At 59.3% G+C, this 20927-nt stretch overlaps 1 protein-coding gene across 8 annotated transcripts; it reads left to right on the top strand.

Annotated features, from left to right (window-relative positions):
* Positions 1–1651: 1651 nt before the first annotated feature.
* ARHGEF19 (Rho guanine nucleotide exchange factor 19) lies at positions 1652–18855 on the top strand. Of its 8 annotated transcripts, none has more exons than XM_055397028.2 (17): positions 1652–1885; positions 2225–2562; positions 9015–9458; positions 9881–10168; positions 10312–10420; positions 10496–10572; positions 10862–11106; positions 11568–11728; positions 11833–11985; positions 12222–12351; positions 12491–12565; positions 12723–12812; positions 12947–13107; positions 15435–15593; positions 15898–15977; positions 17783–17887; positions 18271–18855. In XM_055397028.2, exons 3-17 carry the CDS (start codon positions 9044–9046, stop codon positions 18426–18428), a joined length of 2406 nt encoding a protein of 801 aa, XP_055253003.1. In that variant the 5' UTR covers positions 1652–1885; positions 2225–2562; positions 9015–9043; the 3' UTR covers positions 18429–18855. The 8 variants fall into 8 exon arrangements, with proteins under 8 accessions (XP_055253003.1, XP_055253000.1, XP_055253002.1 ...); XM_055397025.2 differs by having other exon boundaries at positions 8920–9458; XM_055397027.2 differs by having other exon boundaries at positions 8920–9458; positions 15898–15958; positions 18271–18408.
* The last annotated feature ends 2072 nt before the right edge of the window (positions 18856–20927 follow it).

Raw genomic sequence — 20927 nt, 5'->3', positions numbered from 1 at the left:
AACCTCTGATTAGGGGTCGGGACACGGGGACACAAGTCCTTGTTCTGCGTTCTGTAAGCTCTGACTTTGCTTACAGGACATACCTCTCCAAGAGAGTTGAGTGGATTAAATGATATGATGAACAGGAAAGAGGGGGGCTCTCTTTTCGTGTTTTAGAGAGGGGAAGGGCTTCCAGAGACCAAGAATGGTCATATAGGAAGCGCAGATTTTAAGAGCCCTGGACTCTGGAGTCCAGTAAACAAGGACTTGAGCCCTGGCTCCACCATTCACAACTGGGGGGGCCCTGGGCAAGGTCTCTGAGTCTCCATGTCCTCATCTGTAAAGTGGGAATTACCATGGTGCCTATCTCCAAGGGACTGGGAGCATAGAAATAGCTTTGTCTGTCCCAGGAAGCTGAAGACATGGCAGCAAAAGAGATAGCTGGTGGGGCTTGGGGACATCCAGATGGATCAGGCAGGAGTAGGGGTGTTGGAAGGAGGGCTCTGAGCTCATCCACTGCAGGGGCCTCTTTGAGGAATACCTGGAGACGGACAAGCAGTGGTGCAGCAGGGTCCCTTGCGGGGGGGGGGTGGGGTGGGGGTGGGGGGGTGGGGAGGCGACTAACCCAGCAGGAGAGGTGAGCCAGACCTGACACTCCCCACCCCCAGCGCTGCAGTTTGGATTCATCACCATATTCGTGGAGGACTTACCACTTGCGCCACTGTTTGCTCTGCTGAGCAGCTGAGTGAAGATCTGATTGACTGCCCACAAGTTCCTACTGGTGGCTGGTGACTGAGCGGACTCAGGGCACCGGGATCTGGACGCTCCTATTCGAAACCATGGCCCACCCTTCCATCATCGTGAACGTGAGAGGGGGGAGGGGGGTGAAGATCAGAGACTGGGAGCAGGCTCGGCAACAGGGAAATGCGGGCTGAGGCTATAGATCCGGGCGAGAGATTGGAAAATCGGGGCAGCGGGCTAGCGCCCTTGGGCACAGGCTCATCCTGCCCGCGAGAGTGGAACCTGACCCCTTTGGGCCCGGAAAGGCGGGAGGGCCTTCCCGCCTGGAGCCCCTGCAGTTTTCTTCAGCGCCTTCCCCTCGGACTTCCTGCCACGTCTCCTGTATCGGTAGGAACACCGCAGCTGACTGCGCGGCTCTGTCAGCTTCACGCGGGAGCCCGCACCTCTGGCTTACCTCGCCCGGGGCGGGGCCCGCGGGGGGGGAGGGGCGGGGCGCGTGAGGGGCGGAGCGCGGAGGGGGCGGAGCGCGTAGGGGCGGGGCGCGGGAGGGGGTAAGTGGTGGGGGCGGGGAGGAGGGGAAGGGGCCCGCGGGGAGGGGCGGGGCGCGGAGGGGGCGGGGCCCTTAGGGGGCGGGGCGCGGGGGGAAGGGGCCCGCGGGAGGGGCGGGGCGCGGAGGGGGCGGGGCCCTTAGGGGGCGGGGCGCGGGGGGAAGGGGCCCGCGGGGAGGGTCGGGGCGCGGAGGGGAAGGGGCCCGCGGGAGGGGCGGGGCGCGGAGGGGAAGGGGCCCGCGGGAGGGGCGGGGCGCGGGGGGAAGGGGCCCTCGGGGAGGGGCGGGGCCGCGGTTCTGCGGACCCTCCGGCTCGGCCTGGGGGCGGGCTGCTGAGTCTGGGGGCGGGGCAGTGAGCTCGTGGGCGGGGCGGGGCGGGGCCTAACTGGGAGCGCAGGAAGCTGAGTCCGGGGGTCGGACTAGAGGGAACTGCTAACCTGGCAGGGCCAGGCCCTAGGGTGGGAAGGGTGAAAGTGCCGATCGTGGGGCCGAGGCCCTCGCGGGGCCGCGCGCCCTCCGCAACCCAGGAACAAGAGCTTTCGCAACGCGAAGAGGAATCTCACCCTCGTCTGCGGGAAGCCGCTGGCTGTGCGTCTGGGCTTCATCATCGCCCACGAGGTAGGCTAAACCCTCTGGGCGCCGGACAGACCAGAGTCTAAGTGAAGGCTGTGCCGTCGACTGGCTGTAAATGGGATATATTACAGAACAGGATCTACTTCATGGGGTCGCTATGGAGACTGAGTGGCCAGCACGTGCACAGCACAGTAGGTGCTCAATAAATTAATGTCACGGCTAATAGTAATACCTCTTGGTCACAGTCCTGGAACTCCTCCTGACTTTGCTCAAGATCCTCTTTCTCTGGCTCTGATTCTAACAGGTTCTTAGTGTAGGAGTTGGAATTATACCTCTGTGTCTTTGAGCAAAGGACAACCTCTTTATGCTTTGGCTCCCTTACAGGTGAAACAGAAGTTATTTACTCCCTAGAGTTGTTTGAGGATTAATTGAATGAACCCCCGGAAACCCTCAGAATAGTGCCTGGCAGCACCGACTCAATGGACATGAGTTTGAGTAAACTCTGGGAGTTGGTGATGGACAGGGAAGCCTGGAGTGCTGCAGTCCATGAGGTCGCAAAGAGCGGGACACGACTGAGCGACTGAACGACAAAGTGCCTTGCACTTAGTAAGCGCTTGGCAGAGTAAGATCGCTGAAGCCATCGTTCTCTTTCAACGCTCCCTTCTCCCCAGCCCCTCATCGCCTGACTCGCGCTCGACCTGCCAGCCGCCCTGGCTACCTAGGTAAGGCGCGGCCTGGCCGAGCGCAGGCTCTGGCGAACAGCGCGGAGGCGCTGCTTGGGTCAGTGAGGCCTGCAGGCCCTGGCCCCGCCCCGACCACGCCCCTCTGCCCACCCCAGGCCCAAGGTCGGCGTTCTGGCCCCGTCCCCTAGTTTGGCCCAGAGGGAGGATTGGCCGCTGGCTCGCCCATCTCCGCCGGGCCCCGCCCATCACCCAGTCCCGCCTGCGCCGCGCCCCTCCTTCTGTATTACGTCCACCAGAGCCCCTTCTGCTCCGGAGGGTCCTCCGCTTCGGCCTGACCCAGCCTTGTTTTCTGTCTGCTGCAGCAGGAGGCGCTGTCCCTGGAGCACTGGACGCAGGGTCCAGAGAAGTGAGACTTTCTTTCCAGGACCCTAATTCCCCCAGAGTCCTCCCTCCTTTGGGGGCCTCTGCTTCCAGCTAGGAGTCAAGGCTACGGTACCTTGGCCAGCGGCCCCGAGGTCGGCTCAGGAATTGGGGTGAGAGGGCTGGGGTTCTCTGAGACCCTTAGCCCTGCATTCCTCCCTCTGCACGTTCCCAGTCTCCTGCCCCTTGAGCATCGCTGACAATGAATCTCTCTGTGCCCCACGGTGCCACCTCCCCACGGACACCGGGTCCCCACCCACTCTGCGCAGTATCTCCTCATTACGCGCCGATGTTCTGGGGGCCACGGTGGATATGAAGGAGTGAAGGGACCTAACCTGTCCAACTGAATGGTTACCAGTTGGCAAGGGAGAACAGGTGGGATCTGGGAGTGGACTTCGAAAGGCCCTGTACTCATCAGGGCCTTTAGTACGCCAATAATAATAAAAAAAGGTTTAGTTAGGTCAGCTGAGACACCTCCCAGTGGACTTTCACACACTGTTCACCAGACCCTCCCCAAAGTCTGGTGAGGCAGTACCAGGCAGTTGTTGAGGGCACGGATTTGTAGTGGAGTCACAGACCTGGGTTTGAACATTAATTCTGACTTGTATTTGCTGTGTGACCTTTGGCAAGTTTAATTTCATCACCTGTAACACAGGGACTTCATAAAGCTGGTGAGAGATTTAAGTGGGTACTTAACCTGTGCAAGTCTCCTGTCCTCACCTTGTAAGTGGGAGCAGTTACTCTCTCATAGGGTTGTGGTGGAGATTAAATGAATATCTAGTGTGTGAAGTGCTCGGAACAATGCCTGGCACATTAGTGCATAATAAGAGTTAACTAGCAACAGGAGCTTGTATACACTCATATTAAGTGAAGTGAAGTGAAAGTCGCTCAGTCGTGTCCGACCCTTTGCGACCCCATGGACTATACAGCCATAGACGTGAGTGTTCCCTGTATGCTGCTGCTGCTGCTAAGTCACTTCAGTCGTGTCCGACTCTGTGTGACCCCATAGACGGAAGCCCACCAGGCTCCCCCGTCCCTGGGACTCTCCAGGCAAGAACACTGGAGTGGGTTGCCATTTCCTTCTCCAATGTGTGAAAGTGAAAAGTGAAAGTGAAGTCGCTCAGTCGTGTCCGACCCTTAGCGACCCCATGGACTGCAGCCTGCCAGGCTCCTCTGTCCATGGGATTCTCCAGGCGAGAGTACTGGAGTGGCTTGCCATTGCCTTCTCCGGTTCCCTGTATAGATGCTGTGAAAAGTGAAAGTGCAAGTCACCCAGTTGTGTCTGACTCTGCAACTCATGGACTATACAGCCCATGGAATTCTCCAGACCAGAATACTGGAGTGGGCAGCCTATCCCTTCTCCAGGGGATCTTCCCAACCCAGGAATCAGGTGAATTCTTTACCACCTGAGCTACCAGAAAACCTCGTTGTAGATGCTGTTGCCTGGCTCAGCGAGGACCAGTGCCCTGCAGGGTCCTCAGGGTCCCTCATGAGTCCAAGGCTCATCATTCTCTGGGATGCTCCGCAGCCCCAAGAAGTCCCCTGAGCACGTCTCACACTTAGGAAGCTGCAGCAGAAGGGTGACCTGTCCCCTGGGAGGGAAAGCAGTGCCTCCCCCATCTTTAGGATGTCGGTCTGGGGTCCTTTCAGAGCCTCTCCTGGGCATAGGACTCCCATTGTTTCAGCCCCCCTCTTGTACCTCAGACTGGCCTAACCGGTTCTGGGGAAGGGGGCGGGGAGCAGGCACGTCGAGACAGCCGCCTGCCTGCCTGCGAGGTTCCCTCCGCCCTTGTCTCCCCTCTCCCTGCCCCACACAATACCCAGGAGCTTGCATGGCCTGGCTCAGGGGCCATGCTGACATCGCCCCCTGAGGACCTGGCTGCAACCCCAGAGCCCCCAGGGCAGCCTGGAGCCCGGGACCGTGCTGGAGGCGGGACGGAGCTCCCTGGTTGAGGTAGGGCCCCCCGACTGCCAGCAGCCCCATCCTCCTCCCACGAGTCTTCCCGAGTGAGTCCTTTGTGCAGCCTCCCAGGCCTCTGATCCTGGCCCCCACACGCTTACGGCCTCTTGGGCTTCCACAGCCTGCATGGCCTGAGTCTCCTTTCCAGCCATGACCTCCCACTTGGCTCCCTCCATTGAGAAGAAGCAGGGCCCTGCAGGGCCCTATTCCTTGGGCAGCAGGGCAAGGGGCACCATGGAGGGGGCAGGGCAAAGCTGGGCACAGGAGGTCAGAGATGCTTTGTCCGGACCATACCAGTGTCTGGGGCCTCTCCCTGCCAGCCTTGAGGAGTGGGTTCATTGTCCATGTGATGAGTACGCTGTGGATGGGACCCTCTGTCGACTTAAAAAAAAAAAAGCGCAACCTGAGAGTTGTGAGTTACGTTTTACTTGGGGCAATATGAGGACTGCAGCCCTGGCAACAGTTTCTCAGAGCCACTCCACAGACGGCGACACTCGGGCCCAGGCCCAGGCTATGATTCGTCCCAAGTCACACAGCTGGTCAGTGTCAGCACAGGGCTTCGAATGTTGGCAGGGCTCTCCCCTGTGGGTTCCCTTGCCTAGTGGGCACCAGTGTATCCTGTGATCAGGTCTTAAGCAGGGTTACCTGGGACCAGTCTCCTCCTGGCAGAGGTAAGCTATGAGTGGACCACATCCATGAAAGGCCGCGGGGCTGGCGTCCGAGCTGGACGGTCCCTCTCACTGTCCCTTGACCTGGGCAGAGACGGAGGCTAACCCACCCCTGACCTCCTCCCCGGGGACCTGCCTCCAGCCTTGTCTCCTCCAAGGAAGCCTTGCGCGTCTCCCTTCGTTTACCCAGCCTTCTCCTCTGAGGCTTTAGTAGGGGTGCTCCTTGGAATTCCCTGGCAGCCCAGTGGGTAGGACTCGGCGCTTCCACTGCACAGGGCACAGGTTTGATCCCTGGTTGGCGAACTAAGATCCCACATGCTGTGTCGTGTGGCCAAAAAAAGTTTTTTAAATATGAGATGCTCCTGCTCCCACGGTTCCATGCTTTGCTCATTTATCCCTGCAGCTGACATGGGGAGGGGCATTCCTCTCAGCCCTCTAGAGGCTTCCAGAACCCAAGTGGAGAGACTCTCCCAGAATATAAGGGAGCAGAAGCACACGTGTGTTCCTGCACAGGCATGCCGACAGAAGCAAGTGAGACCTCTGTGTGAAGGACTTCTGATTCCAGCAGGAAAAGAGAACTGTCCGGTGGGCAGTGGGCCCGTGTCTCCAACAAAACAGGATGTGTCTCAAAGTCACTGCCTCAGGTTTCCTACCTGTGTAATGGCCCAAGCCATCCTTGTGACCGGAGAAAGACGCAGAGTGCTCAGAAGCATTACGGTCAACTGCAAAGCTCCCACTCTGTGCAGGGTTCTTTCCGTTCCGTTCAGTCGCTCAGTCGTGTCCGACTCTTTGCGACCCCATGGACTGTAGCCTGGTAGGGACTCCGTCCATGGGATTCTCCAGGCAAGAATACTGGAGTGGGTTACCATTTCCTTCTCCAGCGGATCTTCCCGACCCAGGGATCGAACCCGGGTCTCCCGCATTGGAGGCAGACGCTTTAACCTCTGAGCCACCAGGGTTCTTTACATGCACAATTTTTTTGTGTGGCCACACCATGCAGCATGCAGGATCTTAGTTCCCAGAAGTCCCCTTGAATCATTCTTATGTTTTTAATCTTTACTTATTTTTGGCTGCGTTGGGCCTTAGTTGCGGTGTGTGGAGTCTTTGCTGCCTGCGGGCTCCTCTCTGGTTGTGGCGAGTGAGGAGCAGGTGGGCGCTCTTGGTGAGGCACACGGGCTTTGGTCCCCCTTGCCCCAGGCACATGGGATCTTAGTTCCCGACCAGGGATCAAACTCGCATCTCCTGCCTTGGAAGGCGGATTCTTAATCCCTGCGCCACCAGGGAAGTCCTTTTAATTCTCCTGTCAGCATTTTGAAGCATGACCATCCTGCTCACCAGATGAGGAAACGGACAGACTTGCTGCCCAGAGAAGTCCGTGCTCCAGGCAGGGGGTGGAGAGAAAATGGGCTGCACTCAGGGGGACCCGGGTGCAGACCAGCAGCCCCCACTGCACCTTCCCTTTCTTCCCTCCCCCAGGCTCACTGACACTGTCGCGTTGCTTTCATGCCTAAGCTGTCCCCCCATCTCTCTGTAATGGACCCCTGGGTACTTCAATCAGGACAGTTTGCTAGCACTTCCTTCAGGAAGCCTTCCAGGAATGCCCGGGTCGAGATGAGCCCAGCCCTCTGCTCTGACACTTCCTCTGGGCTGGTTCTTTCCAACCTCGATTGTAACTGTTTTTGTTTTGGCTTCCCCAAGAGACTGGCAATCCCGCAGGGCGTGAAACATTTGCCCCTCCGTCTCCTCCGGCTTTTCTGGACTTCACATCTGTCTCTGAGTATCCGGTCTGTCTGAAATGCTCAGTGTTTCTGTCTCTCCGTCTCCGTCTCTGGGCTCCTGAATGTCTCAGTATCTGTGGTTTTCCGGTTAGGAGTGCTCTGGGGTCTTGGTTTCTGGGTCGCTGTCTAAAGCATCCCCATCCTCCAGCCTCAGCCCCTTGGTGTCTCCGGCTCTGTCTCCTGAGTCTCCCGGCCCTGCCAGGCAGGCACTGCCCCTTTGGCCTGAGCGGGCCTCTGGGGAGGGGGGCGTCCTTGCTGCCCAGCCTGCCCACAGCGAGGCCAGGCCCTGGGAGGCCCCCGCCCAGCCTGCTGCCTGCTCCCTCCCTCCCCGACCCGCCTGCCTCACCACAGGGCTTGATGAATCAAACTCTTTGTCTGGGTGGGATCTCCCCAAGCCAGCTGGGCAGAGAGAGGGCTTCCCCTGCCGGAGCAGCCAAACACCATCCGCGGTGGGCCTTGGTGGAGAGGTGAGGGGCTGCAGCGAGGGGCTGGGGGCCAGGGCTGGGGGACTCAGACCCGCTGACTGATAGGCCTGTCCTGAGGCTCTGGCAGCCTCGCTGGGGATGACTTCCTGCCCGAGAGGACCCACTCAGATTGTCCTGTTCCTGGGGCTGGGAGATGGGGTCCCCTCTCTCACCCCAAGCTGGGGGCCTGGGGCTCTTTCCTGTCCTTCTCCTGGGAGGGCCCAGCCTGTCCTGGATGGTGGCCTGCCTGCCAATCTGTGACCCTCCCAGCCAGCTTGGCATGGGTGTGGGCACCAGTCAGTACTGAAGCCTGCAACTCTGGGCACAGGAGGGGAGGTTGGGTAACACCAACAAGGATTTCTGGGCCTGTGTGTTTGTGTCTGCATCATTGTGAGTGTGGTATTGTGAGTGTGGATGGAACAGGAGTATGAGAAAACTTGAGTGGATATGTAAATATCTGATGGCTTAGCGTGTGTTTGTGAAAGTGAGTGAATATATGTACTTGTATTAAAAAAAGTGTGTGTGTGAATGTGTGAGCCTGTGAATTTGAAATGTCTGGGTGTATCTGTGAAAGTACATATGTCAGTGTCTGCAGCTGGAAGAAAATATGTTTGGATATACATGGAACAGACGTGGGTCTGTGTGACAGTGTATGCATCTGTACGTCAGATCACATGTCAGGGAGTTAGGAAATGTGCAAGGTGCTTAAAGGCACAGACTCAGAGCTAGACTGCCTGGGCTTGAATCCTGGCCCCACTGTTTACCAGATAACCTCTCTGCCTCACTCTCCTCACCTATAAAATGGGGCTAATGACTGTATCAGATCAGGGGACTTCCCTGGTGGTCCAGTGGTCAAGAATCTGCCTTCCAATGCAGGGAACTTGGGTTCGATCTCCGGTCAGGGAACTAAGATTTCTCATTCTGTGCGCCAGCTTGAACCTGCGAACCACAACTAAAAGAAAAAAAAAAGCATCAACTCTGGGTTGTTGGGGCTTCAGAGGATTAAATGAACTACTATGTGTAAAGTACTTGGCCTCTTATTAAGTAAGTGCCAAGTAAGCCTTGGCTATTACCATATAATCAAGTGTGTGAGTATGCTTGTTTAGATGTGTGTACAGAAGACTTCCTCCAGGCCTCCGGGACATGGTGCTTGCCGGCCACTGCTGTCCTGTGTCTTGCTTTGATGCCTTCTCCCCTGCAGGACCTGGTAGGTGGCGGAGCAAAGGAGGAATGGACTGTGGGCCACCTGCCGCCCTCCAGCCCCATCTGGCTGGGCCGCCTGGCACTGCACACCGCCCAGTGGCCGTGTGCCAGCAGGAGAGCCTGTCCTTCACGGAGCTGCCCGTCCTGCAGCCTCCAGGCCCCGTGTGTCTGGATCTCTTCCCCGTGGCTCCGGAGGAGCTGCAGGCACCTGGCAGCCGCTGGTCTCTGGGGACCCCCACTCCCCTCCAGGGGTTGCTATGGCCACCGCCTCCCAGAGTCGCGGACCCCGAGCTCTCCACCAGTGGGGGAATGCGGCCCAGCCGGGCTGGCAGCTGGCCACACTGTCCTAGTGCCCAGCCCCCAGTCCTGGAGGGACCTTGGAGTCCCCAGCACCCACAGCCACAGCGCCGGGCCAGCCACGGCTCGGAGAAGAAGTCAGCATGTGAGTCGCTCCCCGGGAGGGGGTGGTGGTGGGGGGGAGGATGGGGAGTGGTGGGGGAGGATAGGGGAGAGGTGGGGTGGCTCTTTTAGGACCAGTAAGCCCCCGGATTCCCCAGACAGGCAGGACAAGTGATAGATATTAGGGATCAAGGATCCTGGGCTCAGAGCAGGCAGGTAACTTGTCTGAGGACACACAGTGAGCCAGTGTCCTGGGCTTCCTGGTCCTCTGCCCCCTGCAGTCAGGTACTTGGCTTTCTCCCCACCCCTCTGGCTGACTGCATCACTCTGGGAAAAGATCCTGGCAAAAACATTGGCCTTTCTTTCTGGCACATCCCTCTGATGCCCAGGGTCACAGGGCAGTGGCAGGGAGGGGAGACACAACTGGATGCCAGCCTGTGCTCTCTCAACCCCCACCCCCGTCAGGGCGCAAGATGCGGGTGTACCAGCGGGAAGAGGCCCTTGGTGGCCCCGAGGCCCACGCTGTCTTCCTGGAGCCGAGTCAGGCCGCGGAGCAGGCGCTGAGCGCAGAGGAGCCCCGGCCCGCGGGGCTGCCTGGGCCTGATCGCGGGGGCCTCGAGGGACCTGAGCGGAGGCGCTTCTCGGCCTCTGAGCTGATGACCCGCCTGCACTCTTCCCTACGCTTGGGGCGGAATTCAGCAGCCAGGGCACTGAGCCCAGGGTCAGGGTCAGGCCCTGGAGCTGCCCGAGAAGGTACCAGCTCGCCCCGGGGCCCTAACAGCAGGGCAAGAGGCAGACGCGGGGCAGGGCGGGATCACTGCACACCGGAGACGCGTGTGCGGCCCCCGGGCCCAGCACCGTTCTTGGGGGCCTCCCTCAGCTCTGCCCCTCTGCAGGGAAAGCGTCTGGAAGAGACTCGCGCAGTGTAGAGATGAGGGTGGATGCCACGGCGACGCCAGCTCCTGTTGACCTGAGCGGGGTCCTCGGCAGCTGGCCGGAGCCCAGGTATCACCTCCCACCCCAGGCCTCGGGTCCGAGGCGGGAAGGGGCGGTGACGGGCCCTGACGCTCCGTTTCCCAGGCTGGATGCGCGGGAAGAGCCGGCACCAGGGCCCCGGAGCGCCAGCGAGCGGCGCCAGTCCCGGTTCCTGCTTAACTGTACGTGGCGGGGTTCGCCGAGGAAGGGGCTGGGAGCTTGGGTACCGAGAAGCCGGATCTGGGGGGTTGAGAGGTCGGGCCTCTGTGGGGAGGGAGAGACCGGGACCATGAGTGTCCAGCACAGGGGGCAGCATGCAGGAGGTGCCCAAGGTTCGTGGGATGAGTGGGCGAGTGACTCGAGTCACCAGTCCGGCTCCTCGAACTGTCGGAAAGGCTGGTTAGGCGAGGCGGGCCGCGGGGACGGGGCAGGGGGCTGGCGGGCGCCCCACGGCCTCCGCTCTCCGCCCAGCCGTCCTCTACCAGGAATACAGCGACGTGGCCAGCGCCCGCGAGCTGCGGCGGCAGCAGCGCGAGGAGGAGGGCGCTGCGGAGGAGGGCCCGGGGCCGCCGCGCGCCGACCTCTCCCCGAGCAGCTCGTTCCGGGCGCAGCGCGCCGCGCGGGGCTCCACCTTCTCGCTGTGGCAGGACATCCCCGACGTGCGCGGCAGCGGCGTCCTGGCCACGCTGAGCCTGCGCGACTGCAAACTGCAGGAGGTGCGCCCGGGCCGGGGTGGGGCCGGGGCGGGGGGCGGGGTCAGCGGGGAAAGGCCTAGGGTGTGGCAGGGCCACGGCCAGGACCCTAGACTGAGACCCCGAAAGCGGGGCCTGGGAGGGAGGAGCGGCGCAGAGGGTGAAACGCAGGGTGCGCGCGGGCCCAGCAGGTCCTAGAGCAGGAACCGGGTCGGCGGTAGGGCGCACGCGACGGGCAGGGCCGGTAGACCGGGGCCCGGCCGGATGCGCGCGGCCTGCAAACTTGGGCGCAGCCGGGTTGGAGCCGGAGTAGCAGCAGGAGGCTGTCTCTGAACCCCACCTGGCGCTAGATCCGGAGGGGGCTGGAGAAGGGAAGGGGGCCGGGGCTGCGCTGAATCTAGGGAGGCGGTATGCAGGGCTCGGGGTGCGCTCGGTGGGCGAAGCGAGTGCATTCAGGCTTCAGCCCTGCCTCCGCCCTCACTCAGGCCAAGTTTGAGCTGATCACATCCGAGGCCTCCTACATCCACAGTCTGTCGGTGGCCGTGGGCCACTTCTTCGGCTCGGCCGAGCTGAGTGAGTGCCTGGGGGCGCAGGACAAGCAGTGGCTGTTCTCCAAACTGCCCGAGGTCAAGAGCACCAGCGAGAGGTGGGCAGAGGCCCGGCCTCCGGGGAGTCAGGCTGCGGCTGGCTGGGCTCCCGCCCCTGGGGTCTCCTCCTGGCCCCGGCCCCGACCCCTGGCTGCCCTTTCAGGTTCCTGCAGGACCTGGAGCAGCGCCTGGAGGCGGACGTCCTCCGCTTCAGCGTGTGCGACGTGGTCCTGCGGCACTGCCCGGCCTTCCGGCGCGTCTACCTGCCCTACGTCACCAACCAGGCCTACCAGGAGCGCACCTACCAGCGCCTGCTGTAGGCGGGGCTCTGACGCGCAGGGCGAGGGCGCCGGGTTCCGCTGGCGGGGGGGGGGGCGCAGAGGCGGGGCTGGGGAGGGCTGGCCTGGCAGCGGCGGGGCGCTGCGCAGGGCTGGGACCACGGGGAGGCCGGACCTGCCGAGGCCCCACAGGACCAGAGGGGCGGCTGCAGGCGGGGATGCCGCGCTCGGCGCCCGCTGTCATCACAGACCCTCTCCCGCCCCCACTGTCCAGCCTGGAGAACCCCAAGTTCCCTGGCATCCTGGCTCGCCTGGAGGAGTCTCCTGTGTGCCAGCGGCTGCCCCTCGCCTCCTTCCTCATCCTGCCGTTTCAGAGGGTCACCCGCCTGAAGATGCTGGTGGAGGTACCCGAGGGCACGAGGCTGTGGGAGGGCTGGGCTGGGGGGAGACCCCTTTATCTCCACAGCCTCTGGAGGCGCTGAGGGCTCAGCAGGGTCCCTGGGAGAGGCCACACTGCCTCGCCGCACTGACTTCACCTTCCAGAACATCCTGAAGCGGACAGCACAGGGCTCTGAAGATGAAGACATGGCCACCAAGGCCTTCAATGCCCTCAAGGAGGTGAGCTCGGCAGGGAGGAGGTGTCTGGCTCCCAGGGGCCTCCCCGGAACCCCCGTGTGTCTCGAAAGGAGCCTCAGTCTTCAGAGCTCCTGGTCTCCAAGTGGGAGCCTGAGCCTGGGCTGGGAGCGCTGCTGGTGACCCCCCACGGTCTCCGCAGCTGGTGCAAGAGTGCAATGCCAGTGTGCAGTCCATGAAGAGGACAGAGGAGCTCATCCATCTGAGCAAGAAGATCCACTTTGAGGGCAAGGTATCCACCCTCAGCTGGGGGGCTGGGTCACCTGGAGGGGCAGCCCTGTTGCCTCCTCCCTGGGCCAGTTCATCACTGTCCAGCCTTCTCACCCTCTGCCCCTGGCCTGACCCCTGCCTCCTCTATCCTCCCAGATCTTCCCACTGATCTCTCAGGCCCGCTGGCTGGTTCGGCACGGGGAGCTGGTAGAGCTGGCACCCCTGCCCACGGTGCCCCCTGCCAAGCTGAAGTTGTCCAGCAAGGCGGTCTACCTGCACCTCTTCAATGACTGCCTGCTGCTCTCCCGGCGGAAGGAGTGAGTCTGGGCAGGGTGGGGGTGCTGGTGGGTGAGACTGGAGCTCTCTTTTTCCGCACCAGCAGGCTCATAACGAGTCCACCTGCCAGGCTCTGCTGCCAGGGCACCCTAAAGCTGAGAGGCTCCCCTAGGAAAGGCAGAGGCAGGGCAAGTTCATCTTCTGGACCTGAGAATCAAGGGCTGGACTGTCTGGACTGTGTGCCAAGAACTTTGAAGCTGCTCTGAGCTTAAGCCAATTGGAGCAGAGACTAAAAGCACAACCACCCCTGAGCCATAGTGATAATAACGAACATTTGAGCACCTTTTCTGTGCCAGGCATGCTGTGTGGATTTTCCCCTTTAATCCTGAGTGTCTTCCTGGAAAGTAGCCTCTCTGGTTATTCTCGAGATCATGGAGCTAGTGAGTGCAGGAACCAAGGGGAGGTCAGGTCTGTCTGATGCTAGATCCCAGGCTCTTAACCACTGCGCTCTCCTGCTTTCCATCTGTCAAACAGGCTCCCATGTAGGGAGATACACTGTGATCACAGCACAGGAAGAGGCTGGCACACAGCCTGGCGCATACTGAACACTCATTCAGCACTCAGTTCAGTCCAGTTCAGTCGCTCAGTCTTGTCCGACTCTCCGTGACCCCATGAATCACAGCACGCCAGGCCTCCCTGTCCATCACCAAATCCGGGAGTTCACTCAAACTCATGTCCATCAAGTCGGTGATGCCATCCAGCCATCTCATTCTCTGTCGTCCCCTTCTCCTCCTGCCCCCAATCCTTCCCAGCATCAGACTCTTTTCCAGTAGGTCAGCTCATCGCATGAGGTGGCCAAAGTATTGCAGTTTTAGCTTTAGCATCAGTCCTTCCAATGAACACCCAGGACTGATCTCCTTTAGAATGGACTGGTTGGATCTCCTTGCAGTCCAAGGGACTCTCAAGAGTCTTCTCCAGCACCACAGTTCAAAAGCATCAATTCTTCGACGCTCAGCTCTCTTCACAGTCCAACTCTCACATCCATACATGATTATTATGAGTTTGGGATGCGGGAGAAGACTCCCTGAGTGAAGTAAGCCTTACGATGGAGGGGATGAAGGATGGATGTCTTATGCCATGGAAAGAGTTCAGTTCTGATTTATTTATTCCTTCAGTGAAGCATCATTGAATCCCTATTCTGTACTGGGTCCTCCAAAGGATGTTGGGAACTTAGAGATGAATGAGATTTGTTCTCTGCTCACAGGCACTCTCACACCAGCGAAAATAAATCCTGATAACCACCTGTTCAGGGTTTTGAGGGAAGGGTTGATTGTACTGTAGTATTCCCTGGTAAGGGATGAGAATCAGTATCAATTCATAGAGGAAGAAACATTTGAATTGGGTTCTGAAGACTAAGTAGGAGTTTTCCAGGCAGAGCTGATTGGAGAAATATAACCAAGTCACAGAAGGCTGGAAGAGCAGAGTATGTCTGGGAGGTGATGAAGCCGAGTGCGGCTGACTTTGTAGAAAGAAAGGGCGAGAGAGGGAAGTTGGTGTGTTGAAAGCCGTGGCGGAAAGGTTGGACTTTCTGAGAGCAGCAGGGAGCATGGAGAGTTAAGCAGAGGACGGACTTTACTCCTGGCCGGTTTGGAGAATGGGCTGGAAGGGAGAGACCAGAAGCTCCTGTAACTGCCCAGATGAGAGCAGAGGCTCCAGAAGTAGTGGCGGGCATGGGGATAAGTGAGTTCTGGGCACAGTAAGGACACAGGCCACAGGACACAGCTGCTGGCCGGGTGTGAGGGGCGGGGGAGCAAAGAGGCGAGCAGAAGGCCTGAGCGTCCTTGGGGGATTCGCTGGCGTCTTTCGGTGGAACGGGGGCCTGCAGAGGGACCTGGTCTGGAGTGGTCTAGACCGGCTGACATGAAGGAACTGTGGAACACCTTCCAGCTACCCACCCGCCCACCTTTCTTAGAAGGGTTTATCAGACCCGAACAGTGGGCCTGGCAGAGTCAGGTGCTGTGATACGGCAGCAGGTGAGACAGAGCCCACCTCCTACACTGGTTACAGAGGCAGACACAGAGCAGTCTGCAGATCTCAGCGGGGAAGCTGCCCCGGCAGCTCTATGGAACAGAGCTCTATGGAAGAGCTTCAGAAAGTGGAAAGTGTGCCTGGGGCAGGGACTGTCTGTATCACCTCCCACCAGGTCAGTGAGCCAGGGAGATTGCAGCCCTCATTTTGCTGACTGCCCTGTGTAGCCTCGCTTCCTTGAGGAGGGTCCTAGGGACAGATAATGCCTTCTCTTTTCTTCCCATCAGCAGTCACCTCGTCCCAAGGGTGGGTCCAGGCTAACCTCACCCCCTTGTTCTAGGCTGGGGAAATTTGCCGTCTTTGTCCACGCCAAGATGGCTGAGCTGCAGGTGAAGGACCTGAGCCTCAAGCTGCAGGGCATCCCCGGCCACGTGTTCCTCCTTCAGCTCCTCCACGGGCAGCGCACGAAGCACCAGTTCCTGCTGAGGGCCCAGACAGAGTGAGTGGGCCTGGGTTTGGGGAGCGGACCCCCCCAGGCAGGGGTGAAGCCTTTTATTTCTGTCTCAGGATGGCGGCCTAAGGCTGAAGCTGGCAGAGCTGGCATCTGGGAGGTCCTGGACCTGTTCTGTGCTCTTCCTCAGAGCTGGGTGGGCACTGGCCTGGGTGGGTCTTGGGGTAGAGACAGCCTGACCTGGGTCCCACGTCTGCACATCATACCCTGTCCTCCCAGCCCTGGTTCCCCCACCATGGCCCCAGGAGACTGCAGTTCTCATGTTGGGACAATTCAGCCTTCCTCTCCCTAGGAGTGAGAAACAGCGATGGATCTCGGCCATGTGCCCCTCCAGCCCCCAGGAGGACAAGCAGGTCATCAGCGAGGGGGAAGGTAGCAGCCTGCCCCCCACCACGAGGGCCATGTTCCCGGGGCTGGGTACCGCATCGCGCTTCCCTTCCCCGGTTCTGGGAGCTGTGTTGCCCGTGGGGCTGGCAGGGAGAGGGGTCAGCCAGCCTGGGGCAGGGTGGATCTGTGAGACCCTGGAGGACGGGCCGGCTCCCTGTGCAGTCAGCACCCTGGAGAGGGCGCAGCCTTGCCCATCCTCCCATGCTGTCCCCGCAGAAGCCCCTTTTACAAGTTAGAAAACAGATTTGCAGAGGTCAAGTGGCTTGTCCGGGTTCAGCGGTCAACGGCCAAGCTGGGACTGGAACGGCATCTGTCACTCTGCATCAGCAGCAGAGTGGCCGGGAGCGGGCGTGGGTGGCAGCAGACCAAGGGGTCTGCTGATCCAGAGGCTCCTCTGGGCGTGAAATGAGGCTGGTGAGCCAGGGTGCAGCCCGATCAGAGGACATCTTGGTGTGGTGGAAGCCAGGTAGTTATGCAGGGTTTTTGAGCAGGGGTGTTAGGGCCGAGCCGACGAAACGGAAGGTAAGAAGCTCGTTTCCACCCAGTACTTGCCATGTGCCGGGGTGCTGAGGGCTTTGCATATGCCTTTATTTTCTGCCTGCAATAAGGGAGCCCCAGTTCTATTGCTGGCTCAGGGAGATCACCTGGAAGAGGAACGGGTACTGCTCACGACAACTCCCTTAGGTAGATTCATTCTTCATATCTGAGAACACTGAGGCCCAGGACTGTTAGGCAACTTGCCTGAGGTCAGTGAGCTGGGATTCAAGCCTGATCTGGCCCCGAGGCCTGTGGTTTTCCCGACACTCCCAGTCCACCCAGTGTGGTCGAAGGGGCTGAGACCGGACCAGAGTCAATTCTCTGACTGGTGATAGAGGTACTGTTTGGGCTGGAGGGTGAACTTGCCCCTCCAAGGAGGTGGTCAGGGAAGGCCCCTGAAGGACGGGGAGGGGCAGCCATGGTGGTGTCTGGGAAGAGCACTCTTGGAAGGGGAAGCAGCCGTGCCAAGGCCCTGAGGCAGGAGGGAGCCTAGAGTGTTTGGGGAACAGCAGTGTGATAAGTGTGCGGCTGAGCTTCTTGACTGAGGAGGAGGCGGAGATGAGGGAGGTGAGGGGGTGAGCAAGGGGCAACGCCACACTGGAAGGCTTTGGAGGTGGTGGGAGGACTGTTACTCTCAGAGGAGCGGGAAGCCCTGGAGGGTTGTAAGTGGGAGCGTCTTACAACTGAGTCTCAGTTGGTTTGAGTCTCAGCTGAGGAGGATGGATGGAGGGCGCATCAGAGCAGGTTGAAAGGACACACGAAGGGTGTGTGGCTCAGTCGGGTCCAACCTGTGTGACCCCGTGGGCTGTCGCCCGCCAGGCTCCTCTGTCCGGGGGTTCTCCAGGCATGAGTACTGGAGTGGGTTGCGATTTCCTCCTCCAGGGGATCTTCCCGACCCAGGGATCAAACCGACGTCTCTTTCATCTCCTGCCTTGGCAGGTGGACTCTTTACCACTGCGCCATACAAAGGGGTCAGTACTGTTTCGTAGAGACAGTTAGACTAGGAGGTCAGGAGCGAAATATTGAATTGAGCTGGGAAGCTGAGAACCCAGGGCACAGAAACAGCGACCGAAGCTCGGAGGGACTGGCCTCAGTTTGAACTTGTGTTTAGGGTCGGAGAGGAGCGTGGCTAGGGCGGACAGGTGATGAGCTGCAATAGCCGCTCTTTCTTCCCCCCTCTCTCCCGTTATTTTCTCCCCCCGCCCCACCCCATCCTACCCTGGGGACGCCCTCACTCTCCCTTGGGTTCTCAGACCACCCCCAGGTGCAGTGTGTCAGGACGTATAAGGCATTGCAGCCAGACGAACTGACCTTGGAGAAGACGGACATCCTGGCTGTGAGGACGCGGACTAGTGACGGTGAGAGGGCCCTCCTGGAGAGGCCTCCTGACGGGGACTTTGGGGGCAGGAGGCAGCTGGACGGCTGAGCCTTCCCGGGAAAAGGTTACGCCAGTGTTGACCCACCATAGCATGCAGGAATCAAGTTAGACAAGAAGGTGGACTTCCTGCTTGCAGAGACGTGGGGTTGAGTAACCGAGGGGGAGAAGTGGGGAAACCCTCCTCAGAGAGCGTCGGGGACAGCAGGCCACAAGTCCCCCTACCAGTCTGCTAGAGGCGTGCCCCCCGCCCTGGGAGATGCTGAGACGGCGTCCTCTCAGCCCCGTGGCACGGACGGGGCTTGCGTTAGGGCCCAGGCATTCCTTGGGTGCCACTGACGCTGCCCCTGGCCCATGTGCCCTTAGGCTGGCTGGAGGGGGTGCGCCTGGCCGATGGCGAGAAGGGCTGGGTGCCCCAGGCCTACGTGGAGGAGATCAGCAGCCTCAGTGCCCGCCTCAGGAACCTCCGGGAAAATAAGCGGGTCACGACTGCCGCCAGCAAGCTGGGGGGGCCCCCTGTGTGACGGCAGCCGTGGCCGGGACAGCAGCCCCGCACTGGCGCCTGGACAGGTCTGCAGGGGCCTGCGGTGTCCCCACGCCCCACCCACTTCCACTGGGGCTTCTGTTCTCGTGCCTGACTTTGAGGGTGCAGGCTGGATGCAGGCAGGGGTTGCCTCCGAAGAGTCTCCCCTGTCCTCCTGCTCCTCCGAGCCCACAGTTTAGGGATGAGGGTCATTTATCCCTCTGGCTGGTGCCCTCTGGAACCTGGCCTCTCCCTTTCCTGCCATCCACCCTGCCCGAGCCTTGGTCCCTCTGGCAGGGGCCTGACTGGCAGTGGCTCTGGGCGCTGGGACCTCTGTGAAGGCAGATCTGGAGTCTTCTGGCCTGAGTCTGTGTGGCCCCGGTGCTGTGACTTACCTGTGAATAAACTCCCATAATGCCTTTGCTGGAGTCTGTAGCCTTATGGTACCACTTGCACCCCGGCCCCGCTTCCCAGCTAGAGATGGAGGGTTGGGCCTCGCCCACTGTCCAGGGTTAAGGCTCCACCTTCCAATGCAGGGGATGCAGGTTCGGTCCCTGCTCGTGGAACTAAGATCCCACATACCCCAGGGGGCAACTAAACCCCGGTGCTGCAACTGGGGAGAAGCCCACATGCCGTCAACTGCTGAGCCGGGCTCTCTAGAGCCTGGGCACCACAACTGGAGGGATCAAGACCTGGAGCAGCCAAGGAAAAAGGTCGGGAGGATCTCTGACTGCTCGCCTTCCCCTAGGATCTGCCCTTCTGTAGAGTTCACCTCTTGACCAGAGGATGATGAGAGAGGAGCTGCATGTCAGTTAGACTGCTTTGGGCTGCAGTTAGCAAAATAACAGATTCAAATAGGCTTAAATATTAAAGAGAATTTATTTGTTCTGGGATTTGTTTCCTACAGCTTCTTTAACAAATGATTACAAACTAAGCGATTTAAAAACAATAGGAATTTCTTCTATCCTTTCTGGAGACCAGCATCCTGAAGTCAGTATCTTTGAGCCAGAATCCAGGTGTGGGCAGGGCTGTGCTGTCTGGTAGGGGTGGGTGCTCTAGGGGGGAGTTGTCCCTGACTGCTTCTGGTGGCTGCCAGCATCCTGTGGCTTGTGGCCGCATCACTCCAAGCTCTGCCTCTGTGGTCACATTGCCTTCTTTATGTGTCTGTCTGATCTCCCTCTTATAAGGATACATGTGGTTGCATTTGGGGCCCAAGCAGATAATCTCCCCATTCCATATCTTTCATTTAAATCCCATCTACCAAGAACCCTCCTCCCCTGCCTTTGTCTGATAAGATAGCGTTCCCGGTTCTAAGCACTGGGACGTGAGTATCTTTTGGGAGGGAGTTTCTCAGCCAATGGAGTGGCAGTATGTGCTTCAGGCAAGGCCTGACCCAGTGGCTCAGTGATGTCAGTGACAACCCAACTTTTTCCATTCCTCTGCTCTGCTGTCCTCAGGCTTCATCCTGAGACTTTCAGGGGCTTCTTCATTTACATCCCACATTGAAGAAGAGAACTGCCTTCATCCTGCCATTCCCTGTCAAACTCCCAGGGTGTTTTAGACCTGATTGGGTCATAAAGCTACCTCTGGGCTGATCCCTGTGGCCAGGGTTGGTGTGTGCTAATAGGCCTCACCTAAATTGTACGCTTTTCTCTGGAACCAGGTTAATTTCTCTGGATCCCTATGGATCCCCATGTAGAATCACATGGCTGCTGCAAAGGAGGGGTGGGTGCTAGGGGGGCCAACGTTCACTGAAACCCAAGTTGCCCAGGGAGTGGAAGGACCTGGGAATAGTGACCTTGGAGATGTGAGCACACCTGAGTGGCTAGGAGCATCCTTCATCTCTCGAGAGGAGGGCGTGGGGAGAGAATACAGATGGGGTCTGCCTGATAGGGCAAAGGTGGGCAGAGGGGGAGAGGCTCAGACCCATGAGTGGGCTTCGGGAGCAACTTCCTGACATGAGATGGTGTGGGGAGTGCGGAGCCTGTGGGCTAAGGAGACAGACGCTTGAATCTGAGTTCTGGTTCATACGTTTATAGCCAGGGTGATGTTTTAAGGTGGCGTGTGGCATCTTAGCTCCCCAACCAGGGATAGAACCCGTGCCTGCTGCACTGGGGGAGCGGAGTCTTAACCCCTGGACCACCAGGGAAGTCCCCTGTATGGTTCTTAAACAGAGAGCTTTAACTCTGGATTAACTTGTAAGCTTACAGAAAAGTTGCAGGCCTGTACAGTGAGTTCTGGACACTCCTTGGCCAGTTTCCCTAATGGTAACATCTTACATGACCACGGAACAGTTGTTAAAACTAAAAAACCAACATTGGTACATGACTATTAACTGAACTCCAGATTTTATTTCGATTTCACCAATTTTTCCACTAATTGCCCTTTTTTGGCTCCTTTAACCAATCCAGGATCCCACATCATATGCAGTCATCACACGGCCTTAGACTCCTTTGCTCTACAACAGTTTCTTAATCTTTCCTTATTTTTCACGACCTTG

Source organism: Moschus berezovskii, chromosome 2, assembly GCF_049115385.1.
Source record: "Moschus berezovskii isolate FMDL1 chromosome 2, NW_MosBer_1.0, whole genome shotgun sequence".
Lineage (NCBI taxonomy): Eukaryota > Metazoa > Chordata > Mammalia > Artiodactyla > Moschidae > Moschus > Moschus berezovskii.
Note: the sequence above shows the minus strand (reverse complement) of the source record. Positions and strands in the feature narration are given on the sequence as shown.